Raw genomic sequence first — 17774 nt, 5'->3', positions numbered from 1 at the left:
CTTGACACCTCCCTCCGCCGGCACCTTGTCGTGCTCCACCGAGAGGGAGCTGAGCAGGCAGGATCCCCGTGGCAGGTCCGTGCGCCAGCGCCTGTGACAGGGCAGGAGTCACCGCGCGCCCACCGCGGGACGGGACAGCGCGGGACCCCGCACAGCCCGGGAAGGAGGATACGGGGCTGGAGCAGAGGGGATGCACCCATCTGAGCCCAAACCCGCCACGGTCGCGGCCGCCCTCACCGGAGCACCATGCAGTCCCTGCGCGGGTGCGGGGCCATGCTGTCCGTCACGTAGTGGTACACCTCCATGTCCTTGTCCAGTGCCTCCACCACCCGGCTCTGCAGCAGGTCCTCGTCCCACAGGTGACGCTCCCGCAGCACCCGGTGCAGCACCGTGGCCGGAGGGGCCTCGACATCCGTGGAGACCTTCCACAGGCGCAGAGGGTGCCCGTCCCCAACCTGAGGGGACGAGGGGAGGGTCACACAGACTGCCCCACAGGACCCCCAGTGCTAACGCCTGAGCAGCTCCACCGATGGCTCCCACTGCCGCAGAGCTGCGCACTTCCATCTCCTGGCTAGTGAGGGGTGGGGTGGGACCTGCTCTGGCTACTGCAGATGTCACCCATACACATTTCCCTGCGGTTCTCAAGCCCCTCCACACACTGGCATTTACCTTTTTGCAGGACAGCTCCGTGTTCAGGGGCCCCGGCGTGCTCAGCCAGCCCTTGAATTTCTCTGATGACTCTTTGAGCAGGTTCTGGACACTCTGCTCGAAGTAGGAGTGTAAATCCTTGCTCTCCCCCTGGCACACCAAGTCAGCCAGGGGGTGGGGATAAGCATCTGCAGCCATATAGGAGCTGCTCAGCTGCAGCAAGATGTCATGGGAGACCTGCAAGGCAAAAGGACACAGATGTTCACATAGGCAGAGAGATCCTGTGGGGACTTTGTGAGCGATCCTGGACAGACAGAGAACCGTAACTCATTCCCTAGGGAGTGGGGAGGACGGACATACAGCCTGCACCACCTCCTTCCCCAGGACATAGCTGGGCTTGGCTCCAGGGTGAACAGCTGGTGGCTGCTGTCCCAGTGAGGGAAGGGCGCCCTCAGCTCGCCCCAGGACCCGCAGCTGCCAGCAAGGTCACACCCCCCCAGGGGCAGCGCAGGGCTGGGACACCATTGCCACCCACCTGGAAGAGCTTCTTGCAGTCAGTGATCATGTGGGAGAGCCCCTGTGTCGCGGCCATGTTCTCATTGAGGTCCTTCTGGTCCGGCTTCCCCATGGTGCCCTTCTTGTGCATGGCCCTGTGGGGGATCAGGTAATGCTGGCACCGGGGGCACCTCTAGACCTCCATGGCTCTGATTTGTGTCACAGAGCAGAGCCAAGAGCCCCCCATGTCTCGCCGTTCCCTGCTGGCCCCTTCCCACGGCAGGCAAGGAAGGGGCACCAGGGATGTGGGGCTCAGCCAGCCCTTACCTGGGCGATGTGCTCTCCTTCTTGGACACGTTCAGGTGGAAGATGGAGGGGGCCAGGCACACAGCCAGGTTCCCAGCCGTCATCTGGTTCTCCTCAGCCGAGGCGATGTCGCTCAGGAAGTAGAGCAGGGTCTGCAGCACCTCCCGGTTCTCGTCGGGCATGAGGATGATTGCCGCCTGCACCGCCTGCAGCCGCTGCTCCTTGGACACAACTGCGGGCACGGGGCAGCGTCAGCGGGGCCCCACGGCCACCTCCCACCCGCTCCCAGCCCCTCCATCCAGAGGGATGCCCTCCTCCCCGAAGACCCTGAGCTGCCCCCAGCCCAGCCCTTACACTGGTAGATCTGCAGGAAGGTGTCGGTCAGCTTGCTGGTGAAGATGGGCTCGGGCAGGTCGCGGAAGTATTGCTTCAGCAGGTCGGCCACGTCGTACGCTGACTGCCCCGAGTAGTTGACGTTGTCGGGGCTGGTCTCGTTCATGTGCCGGAGCGCCTGGATCCGGGACTTCACCCCGGACTTGCGGAAAATGCCAACCTGCCGGGGCAGAGCAGGGCGTGAGCGGGCACCAGCCTGGCTGGGCACCTGTGGCACAGGCAAAGACACTCCCTCCCCAAAGGGATCGTCCCTGTACCCAGAGGAGATGCTGAGTGAGGCCAAGGGGATGCTGCCGGTTTCCTACAGACAATCCCACCTTCCCACTTCAGCACGCACCACAAGAGGTGAACAACAGGACCCCTAAAGCTTTTTTTTCCGCCTTAAATCCCAGTGGTGCTGCCCAGCAGCTGCAACCTCACCTGGTCCAGGCACTGGCTGCGCAGGTAGCGCATGGCCTGCTGGATGCTCTGGGGCAGGGGCTGACCCGTCCGCTGCACGTTGACGAGGGGCGGCACCCCAAAAACCATCTTGTCCCTGTAGTCAGGGACTTTACTCCGCTTCATGAACTTGGGGACAGTCCTGCAGAGCGGGACAGAGAGACATCGGTGCCACGATCAGTGCCCTCAGCACCCGCTCTTGGAGAGAGCAGGATCCTGGGAACACACACACACACAGAGTTCTGCAGTATTTGGAATACAAGCAAGGCAGCTTCCCAGCAGGAACGGCAGCACCTTTTATTAAGCTAAAATATTTTGATACTTGGCTATGAAAAGGAACCGCTGTCCCACTCTCTTATGCCACTGCAGCACTTTTAATGCCCCACAAACACCTGCAGCCCCCACAGTGGCAGATGATGCCAGGAGCCCACCTGCAAGCCAGGATGCTGCCAGGAGCCTGGGGCTCCCCTCTGGCTCACGCTTGCCAGAGCAGACAGCCCTCGGTTTAGCTTTTCCCCCTCCACACCCCAAAGCTGCCCCGGGCTGGGGGCACAGCACGAGCTGCAGCGTGTGGGCCCCATCCTGGTCCCCCTCGCCCCATCTCACCAGGTCCAGGCCTGCTTGTGGGGCACGGAGTACTTCTCCATGATGGCTGTGAGCCGGAGCAGGGAGCACTTCTGGAGCAGGTTGAGCTGTGCCGACGACTGGCGGTTGATCTCCAGCGAGGCTGAGTTCAGGCTGGGCCGGTGCGAGTTCTGGAAGCTGTGCCAACGCAGCTTTCTGGGGACACACGGAGGGGACATTCCCAGCTAAGGAAACCCCCACTGCTCTCCACTCCTTCATGGCTACTCCCACATCTCCTCCCCGGCGCCAGCCGAACCGGGCGAGGAAAGCCACACAACTCAGCAACAGCCGTAGCTCTCCCGGGAAGAGCTCCAGGGAATTCCGGCGCAGGGGAGGCACGCACCCCCTGAGCTTACCCGTGTTATTAGCTAATGAAAAACCTCTTAATCACGGGTCCGTGCCGGCGGACAGGGCCGGCAGCGCTGAGGCGCTGGCAGCGGCGGCAGCGATGTCCTGCGGCCACCAGAGCGCACCAGCGCCCCGCGCTGCGCTCCCCTGCCCGCGCCGTGCGCCTCCAGCAGCGCTTCCCTCCCTCCGCCCGCTTCTGCCTCCCGGGAAGAGGCGATCATCCAGCTCCCCGAGGACGGGATGGAGATCGGGGGCTGCTCCCCAAACCCATGGGCTGTGCACCCCTCCCTGCTGCAGCAGCCGCGTCCCTGGGAGCGTTCGCAGCCGGGCTGGGCGGGGCTTGGAGCAATACGATCTAATGGAAAAGCGTCCCTGTCCAGAGCAGGGGGCGCGGAACGGGATGGTCTCTGTGGTCCCTCCCCGCCCAAACCACGTCGGGATTCTCTGATACCTGCAGGGCCTTGTGAGTGATGCTCCCACCCCCGAATCCCGGCGCTCCCGTGTCTCCATCTCTTCAGCCTCGTTGAGGGAGTTCCCAGTGCTGTCAAAGTCACTGGCAGAAGTGCCAACATCCGACATGGACTGTTCTTCGAAATGCAGGTTGGAGGGTTCCCCTCCCGAGTCCGACTCCTCCTCCTCCTCCTCGTCCTCTTCCTCGCCCCCTTCCTCCCCATCCAGGCCAGGGGAGACGGCTTTACACCAGAGCTCCACCTTCTGCTGCAGCCCCGACAGGTGCCGCAGGATGTCGTCGAGGTTCTCGTAGGTGACCTCCCCGTCCTTGCAGAAATCCTCGCTGCTGCCGAACTCCGGCACGTTGTCGTAGACGCTGACGCGGCTGCCCAGGGAGCTGCAGGATCCCCGGCGCTGGCGGGCAAAGCCCCTCGGGGAGGACGAGCCCTCCACGCTGCTGCTGCTGCCGCCCCGGCCCAGCCCCACGGCCGCGCTCCCTGCTTTCCAGTGGGTCAGGGAGCCGTCGGCCAGGGGACACAAGCTCTCGATGGAGAGGGATTTGGGGAAGGTGCCGGGCTTGTGGTCACAGGGGATATAGACCAGGCAATCGCCGTGGCGAGCCCGGCGCTGGCACTCGGCAGCAGCCCAGGCATTGCCGGTGGCAGTGGCTGTGTCGTAGTCCTCCAGGTAGACTCCACCGCGTTTGGGGTCAGAGCTCCCTTTGGTGCCCCCGGGGCCGAGCAGTCGGTTAGTCCTGTATGACACCGAGAGGAAGTGTTTTTTGCTGTGGAAAGAGGCAGGTATCCCCCTTTTAGAGGAGTTGGTCCTGGTGGCTGCAAGGTCCCCGTTACTCTTCAGAGAGCCCCATCCCGGTGGGAGAGTGGCGCTGCTGTGTGGAGCCACCCTCCTGTCTGGGCTGGGTTTCTCCTTGTCCTTCCTCCGCAGGGACTCGATGCGCTTCAGGAAGCTGCGAGACCGTCGCTTCTTCAGCTTCTCCTTAGAGCCCTCTCCCTGGCCCGAGGGCTGCTCCGGCGCAGAGCCCTCGCTCTGGCTGCAGCTGGAGGCGTTGGTGGTGGCACGGAGCGGGGACAGGGGCTCGGATGGCACGGCCACAGTGCCCGTGCCACCCACGCTGCCCACACTGCCCGTGCTGTGCAGGGACGTGGCCTCGGGGTTGGTGCTGACATCCGTGAGGATGCTCTCGCGGCTGGACACCGGGCACATGGTGCAGCTCAGGGCCTCTGAGCCCTGGGACAGGACATCGGCGGACCCCACCCGTGACCACCTTTTGCTGTCTCTCTGGTAGGTCCATCGGCTGCTGATGGCACACTGGGCTTCCTCCTCAGAGTCTTCATTCTGCGGGCGGTTGAGAACAGGGGGTGAGCAATCAGCTGGAGCCGAGGAGGGTCAGCACATCCCCTGCCTCAGAGGGGCACAGCCACCAGCATGCGTGGGAAGGAGAGCAGCGTGTTCACCCCCTTGAACCAGCTGGGAACCACTTTGGCAGTAGAGGCCTCCAGGAGCCACTCCGTGCCCAGAGCTCACCAGGACCCTGCCCCACCATCGGGCACATGACCCCCTGCACCCCTCACCTGCCCTGAGCATCCAGGATGTACCTGCTTACGCTGAAAGTGAACATCCAGCTTCATGGAGGCACAAGTGTTCAGGGTCATCAGCCTCCTGCAAGAAACAGAGCGGCTTTACCCTGGTCCCAGCCCCGCTGCGGTCACAGGGATGGCTTAGGGTTCTTTTGATTTTCCTGCCTTAGAGCCCCGGCTGTGCCTGTCACCTGTCTCCTCCTGCTGTGGCTCCACAGTCAGAGGGACGCCCGACTAACAGGGGGACAACGCCAGCAGATGACGGCCCAGGCCATGCCCCCGCCAGCTGCTGGGGCCACCAGTTCTGCAAGTAGGCAGGGGTGGTCTGCTCCAGGCTGTTAAAACAAAATCACCTCAGAAGTTCCTGTGCCCCAGACAGGGAATGACTAAAGGACTTGAAAGCTCAGAGAGGGAGGGACAGGCGGAGACCTCCCATCACCTCCTGCCTCGCTGCACCCAGGAAACAGCGCAGGGATCCCCTCCTGCCCAGCACAGCAGCCTCTCTGCTGGGAAACAAATAGGAAACAGATCCTGTTCCCACCTCTTCTCTGTTCTGGGTGGGAGGGACAGCGTGGAGCCAGAGCGGGGAAACGGGTGCGATGACGTGTCCCGAGAGCCAAGGCAGGGCTGAGTCACCCTCGGCACCGAGTGACACATGGCCCACCCAGACAGACCATCTGGTCTGTGCCGCGCTTCGGCTGCCAGCTCTGGCTTGCTCTGCCAGAGTCCCCCACACGCTGCTCCCTGCACACCACTCCTGGGCAGCTCCCAAACCTGCAGCTGCTGCAGCGCCATGGAGATGTGCCACCGGAATGCGTTGCCTGGTACTGGGATGACCAGCGTCACACGGAGCATCAAAACCTGGTGTTTCCCTGGAACCACCCGACACCAGTAATGCTCCCTGATCTGAACAACGGAGTTCTCACTGCAGAGGGAGTGGCGGTGCCGGAGCAGGCTGTGAGCCCAGCCAAGGCGCAAGGCAGGCACCCCACTAAGCCCACCACCCCAACAGGTGACCCCCTGAGCCCACCACCACATCAGCCTGGGCCGCTGCCCTTGTCTTTGGCACATCCCCGTGCTGATTCCCTGTGTGGGAGTGGGACAAAGGAGCATTACCTGCACAGGGATTTGAGGGAATCCTGGTCCAGGAAGCTGTGGTCCTTCTTCACAGCACTGATGTCAATAGGGAATGATGACTCTGGGGAGGAAAGTGACATCAGTGGCAGATCCTGAGCCAGCTGCTCCATCAGGGACAAAGGGCAGCAGTGGGCATGGGAAGAGGAGGAGAAACCCAAGCGGCTGGAGATGGACTGGAGGTGGTGCATGCCCGGGGTTCCCAGAAACAGCTCTTCCCAGGTACATTAGGTGAGGATGATAAGGTGCCCAAGGGTCTCCCCTCAGTTCTCTGCTCATCCCTGTGCATTCAGAGACAGCTCTGCTGGGATCGTGCATGTGGGACCTGGACCCTCAGCCCCGAGGGTCTCATTCCATCTGCTCATGAAGCCACGGAGCATGATCACAACGGGAAGGGAAGCAGAGGGAAACATTTGGAGGATGTGGGAAGTTCTGTGGACAGAGGCTGGAGAAGGGTTTGTTTCCTTCACAGACTGCAGCACCAGCACCGCTCCTCGCTGCCCACCTGTGAGCGCTGTCTGGGGCCGGCTGTCCCAGCAGGAACCCGGCGTGTCCTTGCACGTGGGGCCTGCCCCCCAAAATAGGCACTGGCAGCAAACAGGCTGCTCATAAAGCCATCACCGGGGAGCTGGTGCTGCAGGGGCCGGGGGAAGTGCCCTGGCCGAACAATGGCCGTGGCTGCAGCCGCCGGAGCCCCGCTTCCCGCTATTGTCCAGCCAGACGAGGCTGGCCGCAGCCGCCGCTCCTCGCACCAGCTGGGACCAGGATCCCAGCAGGGCTCCCAGGTAAACACAGCTGAGCCCCAGGAAAGAGCCACCACCAGAACCACCCTGCCATCGCCCTGGGCGCCTGGCAGAATGGAGTAGGAATGCCAGCTGGGGAATGCCCATGTGCCCAGGGAGGCACCAGGACATGGTCTGCTCCAGGCAGGGCTTGCTGAGCGCTCAGGAAGGCCAGGCTGGGGCAGGGCAGGGGCTGTGGGAGTGGGGAGAGATGGAAGAAGGGAGAACATGCTCGTTCTCCACATTACACTGGCTGCCCCTACGCTCCCACCCACGGCAAACACTCCCTGAACCTCTTCAGGGCTGATGGCTCTCCAAAGCCTGGCTGCCCTTGGCCAAAGCAACCGCCCCAGGATTCCTTAGAGCCCTGCCTGAAGGGGAAAAGTTCAGGAATGCAGGGAAGTTAACTGGCTGGTTCTCCAGGCCGTGGCCAAGGGCTCGAAGTGTAACAAACAATCAGTGAACAACCCCGTCTCTCCCCTCCTCTCCCTGCAGCCCCCCTTGGAATCTGGATGAGATGCAGGCTCTGAGCAGGTGCAGGGCAGGGTCAGTGGCGGGAGGCAGCTCTCACCTTCGTACAGCTGGGCATACTGGGGGAATCCCGCTGCCCGCAGCCAGTCGCACGCTTTCTTGGCTTCGATTTCTGTGAGAAAGCAAAGAACCAGCCTGAGCATCCTGTCAGCAGCAGCAATGCCTCAAGAACACAGCCCACTTCCCCCAGAGCCCTGTGCACAGAGCAGAGGAGATGCACGGCTGCAGAGCCAGGGGTCCCACCAGCAGCAGGGTCCTGGGCAGATGCAGCTCAGCTGCAGCTCTCTGCCAGCAGCGGGCAAAGTGCAGGAGGTGACAGTGATACCGCCTGATGCAGTTTTAACCTTCCGATGAAATTGTTTTGTTTCTGAGCCCACCGACCAAACACAGTTCCTGGCCAGGCAGGAGAGGAAGATCTTTCTTTGTAATCATGAGTTCAGAGCTCGTCAAAGCTCAGTGCTGATCTCTTCTGCAAACATCCCGAGCAAAGGCTGCCAAAGGAGCCCTTCCGCTCCACCTCCTCCCCACCACCCAGCCCTCCCCACCTCTTCTTTCACGCTGGTGTTCGTCCCAGTGGGCACGAAATCCCTGCTGGGGTTCTCCACCCCTCACCCAGCTGGTTCCCACCCCTCCCACAGAGATCAGCCGTCACCCAGATGAGCCCATTCAGCAACCAGCAGTATTTCCTGGGAAATTCCCCCAGTTCAGAGAACTTGAGGGAAAACAGCCCAGAGCTCTTGCAGCCGAGGCAAGTCATTGCCAAGTGTCAGCACCCATCGGCCCGATGACATTTCTACTGCTGAGGGTGACAACATTTGACCTCAAGGGTAGAAAATGCCTTGGCAGCCTCAGGGTCTGGCCTGTCCCTCCCGGAGGCACCACCCAGCACAGAGTGGGCTGAGGCCAGACCCACCCAGCACAGGAATACCCTGATTCCATCTTCATCCCCCAACTGCCTCGGGCCAGAGCTATGGCTACAGTTTGCATTCCCAATTCCAAACTTACAGCAGGGTAAAAAAAAGGAAAAAAAAAAAGGGAAAAAAAAAAAAAAAGAAAAAGAAAAAAGAAAAAAACCCTTCAAATAAGCAGCTCAGTTCAGGACAGGACCAACCCAAAACCCTGGACCCAAATACTTGGCAAGTTTTAGGAAGAAGTTTCAGAATGAGCATCTGAATCTGGATCCAAACCTCACAGCTGCCATTAGCTGTGCCATGATCCTGCCAAAAACCAGAGTGACTACTCCTGCCTCCAGCAGGGCTCAGATCCAGCAATCCCAGTGAGGTACTCAACCCTGGAGCTACCCCAGGTCAGCTCCGTGTGGAGCACCACATCCCTCCCAAAGAACCCAACACCCCGTGGGGAGGACACCCCTTGTCTGCATCTGTCCAGCAGAAGGGCACCAAGATCAGTGGTCCCTGGGAATGATCTTTGGTCATGCCAGCTCTGGAATCGGATCCCTCCCACACTCCTGGAGTGGGCAGGACCCAGGGACAGGTATTTCCCACAGACCTGCCAAATCCCACTCCTGCCCAACTCCGCTGCCCCTTTGCTCCCAACGGAAATTCCATGGGGCCAACCCCAGCCAGCGACTGCAGCTCCGTGTGCCCCCAGGATGAGCGAAAGCACCAAGCTCCCACCTGTGCCATGGATCCTGCCCCAGGGATGTGTCTGGCGGAGGGCAGCAGGAGCAGAGCCGTGGCTGAGCTTTCCCCTGCCCGCATCGGGGCTCAGCTGGTACCAGAGCATGGCCGGGCACCCACTGGGGCCACCCCAGAGCCTGGTGACACCCAGCGTGACCACGGCCACCCCAGCAGGCCGGGAGCAGCCGGAGTAGCCGGGGCCCAGGGCTGCAGCAGGATGCTCTGTGCAGGACTGAGCTCAGACGCCCATCATCGTGGTGGAAATGCGGAGTCAGAGCACGGCATTTCCTTCCCTCCGCCGCCGCCGCCCCCACGCACGGGCTGGCAGGGGGCCAGGGCCCCAAACCCCCGCCTCTCCTCTCCTCTCTGGGAGCCAGGTCCCAGGCTCTGCCTGCTGTGGCAAGCCCTGCATCCCCCCGGAGCCCTTCCAACAGGGAGAGGGCCCCTAGAGCAGGGGGGGGGGATTTGACCAGCCCAGGCTGAGCCCTCCTCATGTAGAAGTGCTGTCACAGAAAAGGTTCCCAAGTGTCCTGTCCCAGAGGGACAGCCAGCTTCCTCCTCTTCCCGCCCTTCCCATGGACGTGCTTTCCCAGGCAAGTGCAGGAAAGGCCGGGCAGGCAAACACTCCTGCCGTGGGGCATGGCCGGGTGCTGGGCACAGGGTCACCCATTCCAGCCGTGTTCCCTGCTGCCCTCCCTGTCACCTCTCGGGAGCCTCACTGTCGGGCAGGGTGATGGGACCTGAGCCCAGCACACATCCCTGGCTGCAGCCTCCACTGGGAATCCAGCCTGAGCCCGGAGGTTGCTGCCTGGAGACCCTCCACCATCCACCCAGCTCAGCCTGAGCCCCAGGCAGCAGCAACAGAGATGGGTTTCCAGCATCTCCAGATGCCAGGATTTTCTGATGTCTAATCAGAAAAACTCATCAAACACCACACCCTCCCTCATCAGGGCACGAAGAGGGTCTCCTTGCCTCCACCGGTCAGAAAACCATTTCTTATAGCACCTCAATATCTTTGAGATCTGTGGTTCAAATGGTGCAGAAATTGTCCCACTCCAGCTGCACAGCGGGAGGAGCAGGCACAGGGTACAGGCAGAGTCCATGCATCCCTGAAAACAAGGGGATAAATCCCCGCAGTTTCCTGACTGCAGGCAGGGAAGGTAGGGCAGCAGCCCCGTTATGTTTCATGCTCCAGAGGAAGTTCTCCATGAGAGGTGAGCCCTCAGGAAAACACCTGGACAACCCCAGGGGGAAAACCAGCACCGACACCTTCAGTGGAAAAAGCTGCCAGTGGTGCACAACCCCATGAGCCACCAGAGAATCCTCTCCCAGCACAGCCTCTGCTCTTGTCCAGCAGCTGTTAAGGCTGGTGTTTTCCAAGGAAAAGGTACCCAGAGTAGCCACCATGGTCCATCAGAACTGCCCCGAGTAGGTCCAGCCCCCACAGCCTGGGCCCCCCAGCCAGGGAACTCTGACACCCCAACACCCCCAGGGAGGGGTGGAGATCAAAAACGGAGGAAGAGGACTCCCATTGTTCCAGAAGAAAAGGATGAAAGCCAACACTGAAGTGAGAAAAAAAGGAATAAAATCCCCCAAACACCCTTCTTGCAGTCACTGCACTGAGGCGTTTCCCTGGGACAACCCACTGGTGGCTCCAGCAGGAATGGCTCCCGGCTGTGGGGTGGCTGGAGCCTGGTACCTCTCTCTCAAGTGTTTTTGGTGCTCCATCCACTCCACCGTGGCCTGGAACAGGCTTGGACAGGGAAAAGCCCAGGACATTCCATAAAAGCTCTCAAATGAGCAACCTGGAACACTGGAGGCCAGCAGAATTACAGGCAGGAAAGCCACTTCCCAGAACCCCAGCTCTGCACTTTCACTCTAACAGCCAAAACTGACAAGAAGCCCCAGGTCTGGCTCTCAGCTTCCCACAGCAAGGCTCCAAATCCCCATAACAACATCCCACACGGCCAATTAGCGTGTGAGGAGAAAACCCCACCACAAAATCGCTCGCACATTACCTCATGGAAAGCTGGAAGCAGCTGCCTGGCACTGCGGGGGAAGCTTCAACACCAGCACCAAGGGGAGAAGATTGCTCTTTTTTCTTTCTTTCTGGTGTGATTTCTTTCCATCCCGCCTGAAAGTAAAACTGCCGACAACAGGGACTTTCCTTCCTGGCTGTGAGCAGAAGTTTCTTGCCTGCTTTTTACAGGAATGACAGAAAGTCCCAACACCCCTCCCGAACCAGGGGGATGTGCCTTCACTGCTGGAGAACATGAGGAGCTGGAGCAGGTGTCCCATGGGAAAGGTGTACCAGGGACAGAGGGGCCTGGAGAAATCAGAGCTGCCTTCCTGAACAGGGCACCATTCCCACAGCAGCCAGGGGCCAATCCCAGATCCTCCCAGGGGCTTTGGAGGAAGCCCCCAGGGTGCCCTCCCGGCACTGGGCACAGCTGGGACTCACTGCCCCCCCAGCTGGGCTCTGGGGTGCCAGGGGCATCTGCCAGCCACGGGCACCTCCCGCTCCCAGCTCCACTCAGCAGAGAGCAGAGATTTTGGAGCTGCCAGCACAGACATGGACAGGGCACATGGGCAGGAATGAGGAATGCTCTTGGATGTCCTCCCAGACACGGCGCCTTTCCATAATTAACTTTCACACAGTAAATAGGCATCATAAGCTTTGGGAACTGCTCCTTGCTCTGTCACCAACCAGGAATTGCTCAAACGCCTCCTGCACCTCCAGCCCTGAAATGTCTGCTCCAAGGGCATCACTCCCTGGGGATGGCACCTGGCAGGGGGGACGGCAGCAGAGCCGCTCCTGTCCCAGACAGCTGCTGGGAACACGAACACGAGGGACATCCAGGGGGAAAAATGATCCTAGAGGTTCCATGGGAATTGCTGGATGGTGTCTGTGAGCACCAGCTGGTACAACCCAAACAGGAACCCCTCTGGCCACCACGGGGCAGGGAGACTGTAGCTGTTGGGTGTCTGGATCAGATCTGGATCGTAATCCATGCAGGCTGGGCACGGGGACCCCCAGCAGCACCATCAGAACCCCCAGAGCACTCCCCCGCCTTATCTCTGCCCCGCTCATCCCTGGCTGGGCTCCAGGGCCGTGTGTGACCACTCTTATCAGCTGAACGGGGTAGCTCTCACTTCCTCCCCTCAAACGAGCCCAACAGCAGCCTCAGGTCTGGTTTATTCTGTTCTAAAAGCTCAACCAGCCCTTTGCACCCGCAGAGCTTTGTGCTGCACAACGCAGGAACGGGGCCACCAGGAAACTGAGGTGATGCTGCAGCACCCAAAAGCAGCTCCTGCCCTCGCAGGCTGGCACCTGGGAGAGGAGCTGGGCCCAACCCGCACAGGGAATGCCTCTGCTTCCACAAACACCGCTCAGAACAACCTAAGTTAGGGTTTGCAGCCAGTGCTGTCTTTAATAAAGGTGAGAAGGAAGCACTGAGGCAGACAGCTGCAAAAAAACCCAAACAAACAAACAAGCAAACCCAAAAAAACCACACACGTGTAGGATCATGGAATCATGGAATGGTTTAAGCTGGGAAAGCCGCTTCAGGTCATTGAGTCCAGCACTGCCAAGGCCACCACCACTAACCCAAGTCCCTTCTTCGCACCAAAACATGTTCACGGACCCCTCAGGGCAGGGTTGAACAGGGGACAGCCACGCTCAGAGGCATGGGATGCACCAGGAGGGAGGACTCTGGGACACACCACCAGATGGACATTGGCAGCAGGACACAGTGGGGTGGCAGAGACCAAGTCAGTGTCCCCTGGCACTGCTGTGATGGCTGCGGGAGTGTCCTACAGCACATTACGGATTCCTGCTCCCCCAGGCAGCTCCTCAGAGTCCTGTAGCCCCTTTGGCCTACAGGACACCTCCTCCCAGCAGCTCCAGAGCACTCAGGAGCAGGAGCTCTGCGGCAGCTCGGGGGTTACACATCCCACTGCTCGGGCTGCAGCTGTGGAGCAGATGTCTGGGGGGAACACGGGATGGAAAAAGAGAGGAACAGACACAAAAGGCCAGGAAGGTGAGGACCCTGATCTGCCCTTGCCTCCCCCACCTGCATTTCTGCAGCTGCTCTGAGGAACAACAGAGAGGGCAGGACTGTCCCATTGTGCCGGGAGCACACAGCAGCAGCCCCCCGTGTCTGAGGGGAAGCCCAGCATGGAGGGAACCTGGGGTTCCATCTCTGAAAAGGCATTGGCAAAGCAAGCTCAGAGCAGAGAGTCTCTGGCTCCAGCCCATCCTGTGCACCGCCACCCAAGAAGGTCTATCAGTGCCAGCACAGCCACCTCTGTCGGTCTAAGCTTGGGGTGAAGTCTCTTCCTTCTCTTTGCTGTTTGCTGAAGCCAGAGAGAAAAATCCAGAAGAGAATCCCAGAATAGTTTGGGTTGGAAGGGGCCATAGAGATCGTCTCGCTCTGGCCATCCACCATGGGCAGGAACACCTTCTACTACTCCAGGCTGCTCCAAGCCCTGTCCAACCTGGCCTGGAACGCTTCGAGGCACGAGGCATCCACAAGGAGCAAGATGAAAACAGCCACTCAGATCCAGAAGAAAACTAATCCATCTCACCCATCCTGTAGTCCACCCTTCCTAAAATTGCACCCTTTTCCTGTTGACCATCCCACGGATCTCACACGCGCTTTGTTTGGACAAGCGGGCGCCGTCGCTCCGAGGGCAGCCAGCGGTGCCAGAGCTTGGGCAGGGCTGGGCACAGCATCCATCATCCACCACAGGTAACAGCCAGGATGCACCTCCCGAAGAGGAGCCATCACATTTCACATCTCTTTACACGGACAACAGCAGAATTCCAGTTGTCACCGCCTGGAAGAGCCTTAAACCCAGCATGGACTGAGGTCAACGCCCAGAGCACTGCACGAGACCCAACACCAGCAGCCACCAAAGGCCAAGGGAGGCCAAGTCAAAGGAAAACGCCAACAGTTCTGCTCAAAAAGCAGAACCAGCAGCAGCTCTGGCCCTGCAGGGAGCTCTCAGCTCCAATCACCCATTGGAGCATTTGCATCTCCCATGGACGTGACCTGCTGCAGCTGCTCTCCTGCTTCCCATGCCGAGGAACGACCCCCAGCTCTTACTGCTAAATCCAGGCACCAAAGAACAGTTACTTCCTTAATACACGAGGGAACTCCCTCCTACTTTTATGCATTTATTTAGCATAAACATGTGCGTTACCAGAGGAACCCATGGAGCAGGATTCCCTTGTGGTCTTGCTGCAGCTTTTTCCATGCCGTACAGGATCACAAACCCACCCCGCTCCGGGCTGAGGAATGCTCGGGCTCCAGCAGCTTTAGTGGGAGCCCTGTAGGGACAGGGAGCCCCAAGCGTGGCTGTCACACCCAGCCGGTGGCCACTGCCACAGCCCTGGCATGGCACAAGCCCTCGCAGGAAGGAACAGGCATTGAACTCGCAGCAGAAGCACAAAGGGTTACGTTAGGACTCTCTTCTTCTCTTCTTAAAGGCTGCAATACAAAAGTAACCCCAAATCAAGTATTTATTTCCCAGCTCAGCACAAGATCCTGCCTCCTTCCTCACCAGACTGTTTTGGTTTATCGACTGGTCCCTGCAGCCCTGGGGGAAAGTACAGGTGCCTTGCTAAACCCCTGAAATCCCATCCCACGGCCAGAAAGACCCACAAAATTCAGGAGGTTTACCCCAAGGAGCCCTGGATGTGCAGCCGAGCACAAGGCGCCGCTCAGCCCACGGGGATGCAGGCACAGAACCCCTGTCCATGCAGGGAGCCCTCTAGGCACAGCCATACCATCGAGGAATAACCCAAAATTATATTTGCGAGTTCCAAAATGCAGCCAAGGGACATTTCTCATGGGGACAGAGGTCTGTGTGCACAGGGGAAGGACTGTCACCCGCTCACGGGTCCCTCCCATCGGGACCCCCTGGTGCTGCACCCCACACCCACCGGCACCGCTTGGGCATCGCTCACCGCAGCTCCGGGGGCATTTCCACCTCCACCCCACCGCTCCAAACCCCGCTCTTTTCTCACTCCTCCTCTCCTCCTCCTGAAAGCTGCCTTCAAACCAGTGAATTGCTGTCCGCAGGTGATGCCCCCCCATCCCAGAGCACGGCTGGCACCAGCACCATCGCACCCCTGGCCGTGCCGCCCTCACCGCCCGGCAGGTCGGGCCCGCACAGAAGGGTTTTGGCTGGCACAAAAGGGCTCGGGAAGCAACCGGAGATCAGGAGGAGCTGGCACACGGCGCTCCCCGCGCTCCCACCGGCTTGGCTGGCTCTGGCAGAAGTAATCCCAAATATTCCCAGCGCTGCGGCTCTCTTCTGCCTGCCGCACCCCCAGTGCGGAGCAGAGCGCGGAAGGAAAAGCCCCACGCGGTGTGACTGAGGCCAGCCCGCGCTCTGCCGCGGCCGGCTCATCTCTGTCACCGCCGCTCTCATCCCTGCCCCGCTCAGCCGCATTCCCGGGGCCAGCGCCGTGTCCCGGCAGGGCACAGGGCTCCCCGCACGCCCCGCTCCGAGCACACGCTCCCGGCAGGGCGGTAGATGCGGAGCACTCCACGAGTGAAAAAAAACCCAAACAAACAACACAACAAAAAAAGGTGAAGGAAATTCTGGCTCTCTAGAAAATACTAAAAACAAAACAGAACAAAAAAAGCAACAAGTTAACAGCAACACCTCTGAACCCTGCCCTCGCCCCGCTGTGTAAAAGCCAGAGCAAACCGCCCCGTTGCACAGGAAACGCTGCTTCCAAGAAATCTCTAACGAGAAAAAAAGGTCATTTTACAGCCTTTCCCAGCCTCCCCGAGAGCGTTTGCTGGCTGGAGCCTCCCAAACCCAAACGCGGAGCTGGGACACGAGCAGACTCACCATGGCAGGAGCTGTTAATCCCGGCTCTGTTCATTGGAACCCGCGGATTAAATGCAGGAAAAAGTATCAGCATGACCCCCGCCCCGGCTCCTTCACGACCTCCTCGGCCACCCAGCACCGTCCAGCGGCGGCAAGAGCCCTTCCCGCCGGCGGTCCATGGCGGAGCCGCAGTTTTCCCCGCGCAGGGCTGTGCCGAGCCCAGCCGACGTGTCCCCGCCGCCCCGGCGAACAGGACATCCCGGCCCCGCGGGGCTGAGCGCCACGGCGGGGGTGGGAGCGGCGGGGAGGGCTCCATCCGGTACCGCTCCCAGCCCCGCCGCAGCGCGGATCCCACCCCATGGATCCCATCCCATCCTGCCCGGCTCGAGATCCCCGTCCCGCCAGGTGAGCCGCAGCTTTCCCATTCCAACCGGAGAAATAAAGGGTTGGGAGCAAAGAGTCCCGCGGCGCGGCATCGTGCCGGCTGCAGGCGCTGGGGGAAGGGCCGGTGAGGAGTCTGTCACTGCGCGGCAGTGCAGCGGGATGGAGGAGAGGGACGAGCGCCCCAAAAAACCCCTCTCATCGGTCAGACATCATCTACGCAATCCACTGGCCGTGAGCCTCTTCTCGGCCGGCTGTTGGCAAAGAGCAGGAGCTGCCAGCAGGTTCTGAGTACAAGGGATGGGAAAACTGACAGCCAAGGCTGGGCCGTCGTAAATTTCCCAGCCCCTCAAGACAGCAGAGAGGACTAAGAGCTCAAAAAGATGGTTCAGGGACGAGAACAGCAGTGCCTGCAATCTGAGCTATCCAGAGTAAATCACACAATTCCTTGCAAATTTCCGGTTTGTGCTGAGCCCAGTGTGCTCCACCTGCCCAGGGAATGCCTCTTCCCCATGCAGCAGGAGCTGGCTCACCTCTCAGCCCAAAGGAGAGGGGTCAGCATGGTCCAAGCAAGAAGCTGGGGCTGACACAGGACTAGTCTCCGCAATGAAATCCACATTCCCTGTGCCTGCGCTTCCCAAACCAGTGCTTTGGTGCAAATCATTCCCAGAACGAGCTGTGAGATCCCTGGAGCTGAGCATCATCTCGCCTTGTTTCTGATTCCTGGTGAGAAACACCACAGGTCCCTCATCCCTGCCCAGGGATACAGCATTGGGAAACATCCCGCCCGCCCTCAGCTCACACCCAGGGGGGACCCGGGGAGGACCCCAGACCACCAGACCTTGCTGTCCTGACAGGCTGTGACAATGATGGAAGCTCAGGTAACAGGCCCAATATCATCCCAGAAACACGGGGGACAGTGAAACCTGCACACAGGGGTGGAACACAGCAGGAACATCGGATTTAGGGAGGTCACTGAATCAAATGGGAGCACATGGTCTACATCCTTCTTTGTTCCCCTTTCTCCCAGCTGGAAGGAGATGCTGTTGGGGCTGGAGTTGAAAGTCAAGGCTTCCCATTCTTTATGGAGCTAACAGGAGATGCCAGGACAGCAGGACAGTGGCATTTTGAAGAAGTCTTAAAGGATGTCACCGTTTTCC

At 60.1% G+C, this 17774-nt stretch overlaps 1 protein-coding gene across 1 annotated transcript in view; it reads right to left on the bottom strand.

Annotated features, from left to right (window-relative positions):
- Positions 1-17774, bottom strand: part of LOC120765854 (stAR-related lipid transfer protein 8-like) — a 57258-nt gene that overhangs the window by 17428 nt on the left and 22056 nt on the right. Inside the window, exons 3-14 of the mRNA XM_040091048.1 lie at positions 7788-7859; positions 6417-6498; positions 5319-5382; positions 3704-5058; positions 2887-3060; positions 2263-2422; positions 1804-2002; positions 1471-1681; positions 1184-1298; positions 670-885; positions 238-455; positions 7-91 (exon numbers count right to left, since the gene is read on the bottom strand). Of these exons, the coding sequence (XP_039946982.1) occupies positions 7-91; positions 238-455; positions 670-885; positions 1184-1298; positions 1471-1681; positions 1804-2002; positions 2263-2422; positions 2887-3060; positions 3704-5058; positions 5319-5382; positions 6417-6498; positions 7788-7859 (2951 nt within the window). The remainder of the gene's footprint in view (positions 1-6; positions 92-237; positions 456-669; positions 886-1183; positions 1299-1470; positions 1682-1803; positions 2003-2262; positions 2423-2886; positions 3061-3703; positions 5059-5318; positions 5383-6416; positions 6499-7787; positions 7860-17774) is intronic.

The sequence above is a fragment of the Hirundo rustica genome, chromosome Z (assembly GCF_015227805.2).
Source record: "Hirundo rustica isolate bHirRus1 chromosome Z, bHirRus1.pri.v3, whole genome shotgun sequence".
NCBI lineage: Eukaryota > Metazoa > Chordata > Aves > Passeriformes > Hirundinidae > Hirundo > Hirundo rustica.
The sequence above is the reverse complement of the archived record's forward strand: the minus strand, read 5'-3'. Positions and strand labels throughout refer to the sequence as shown.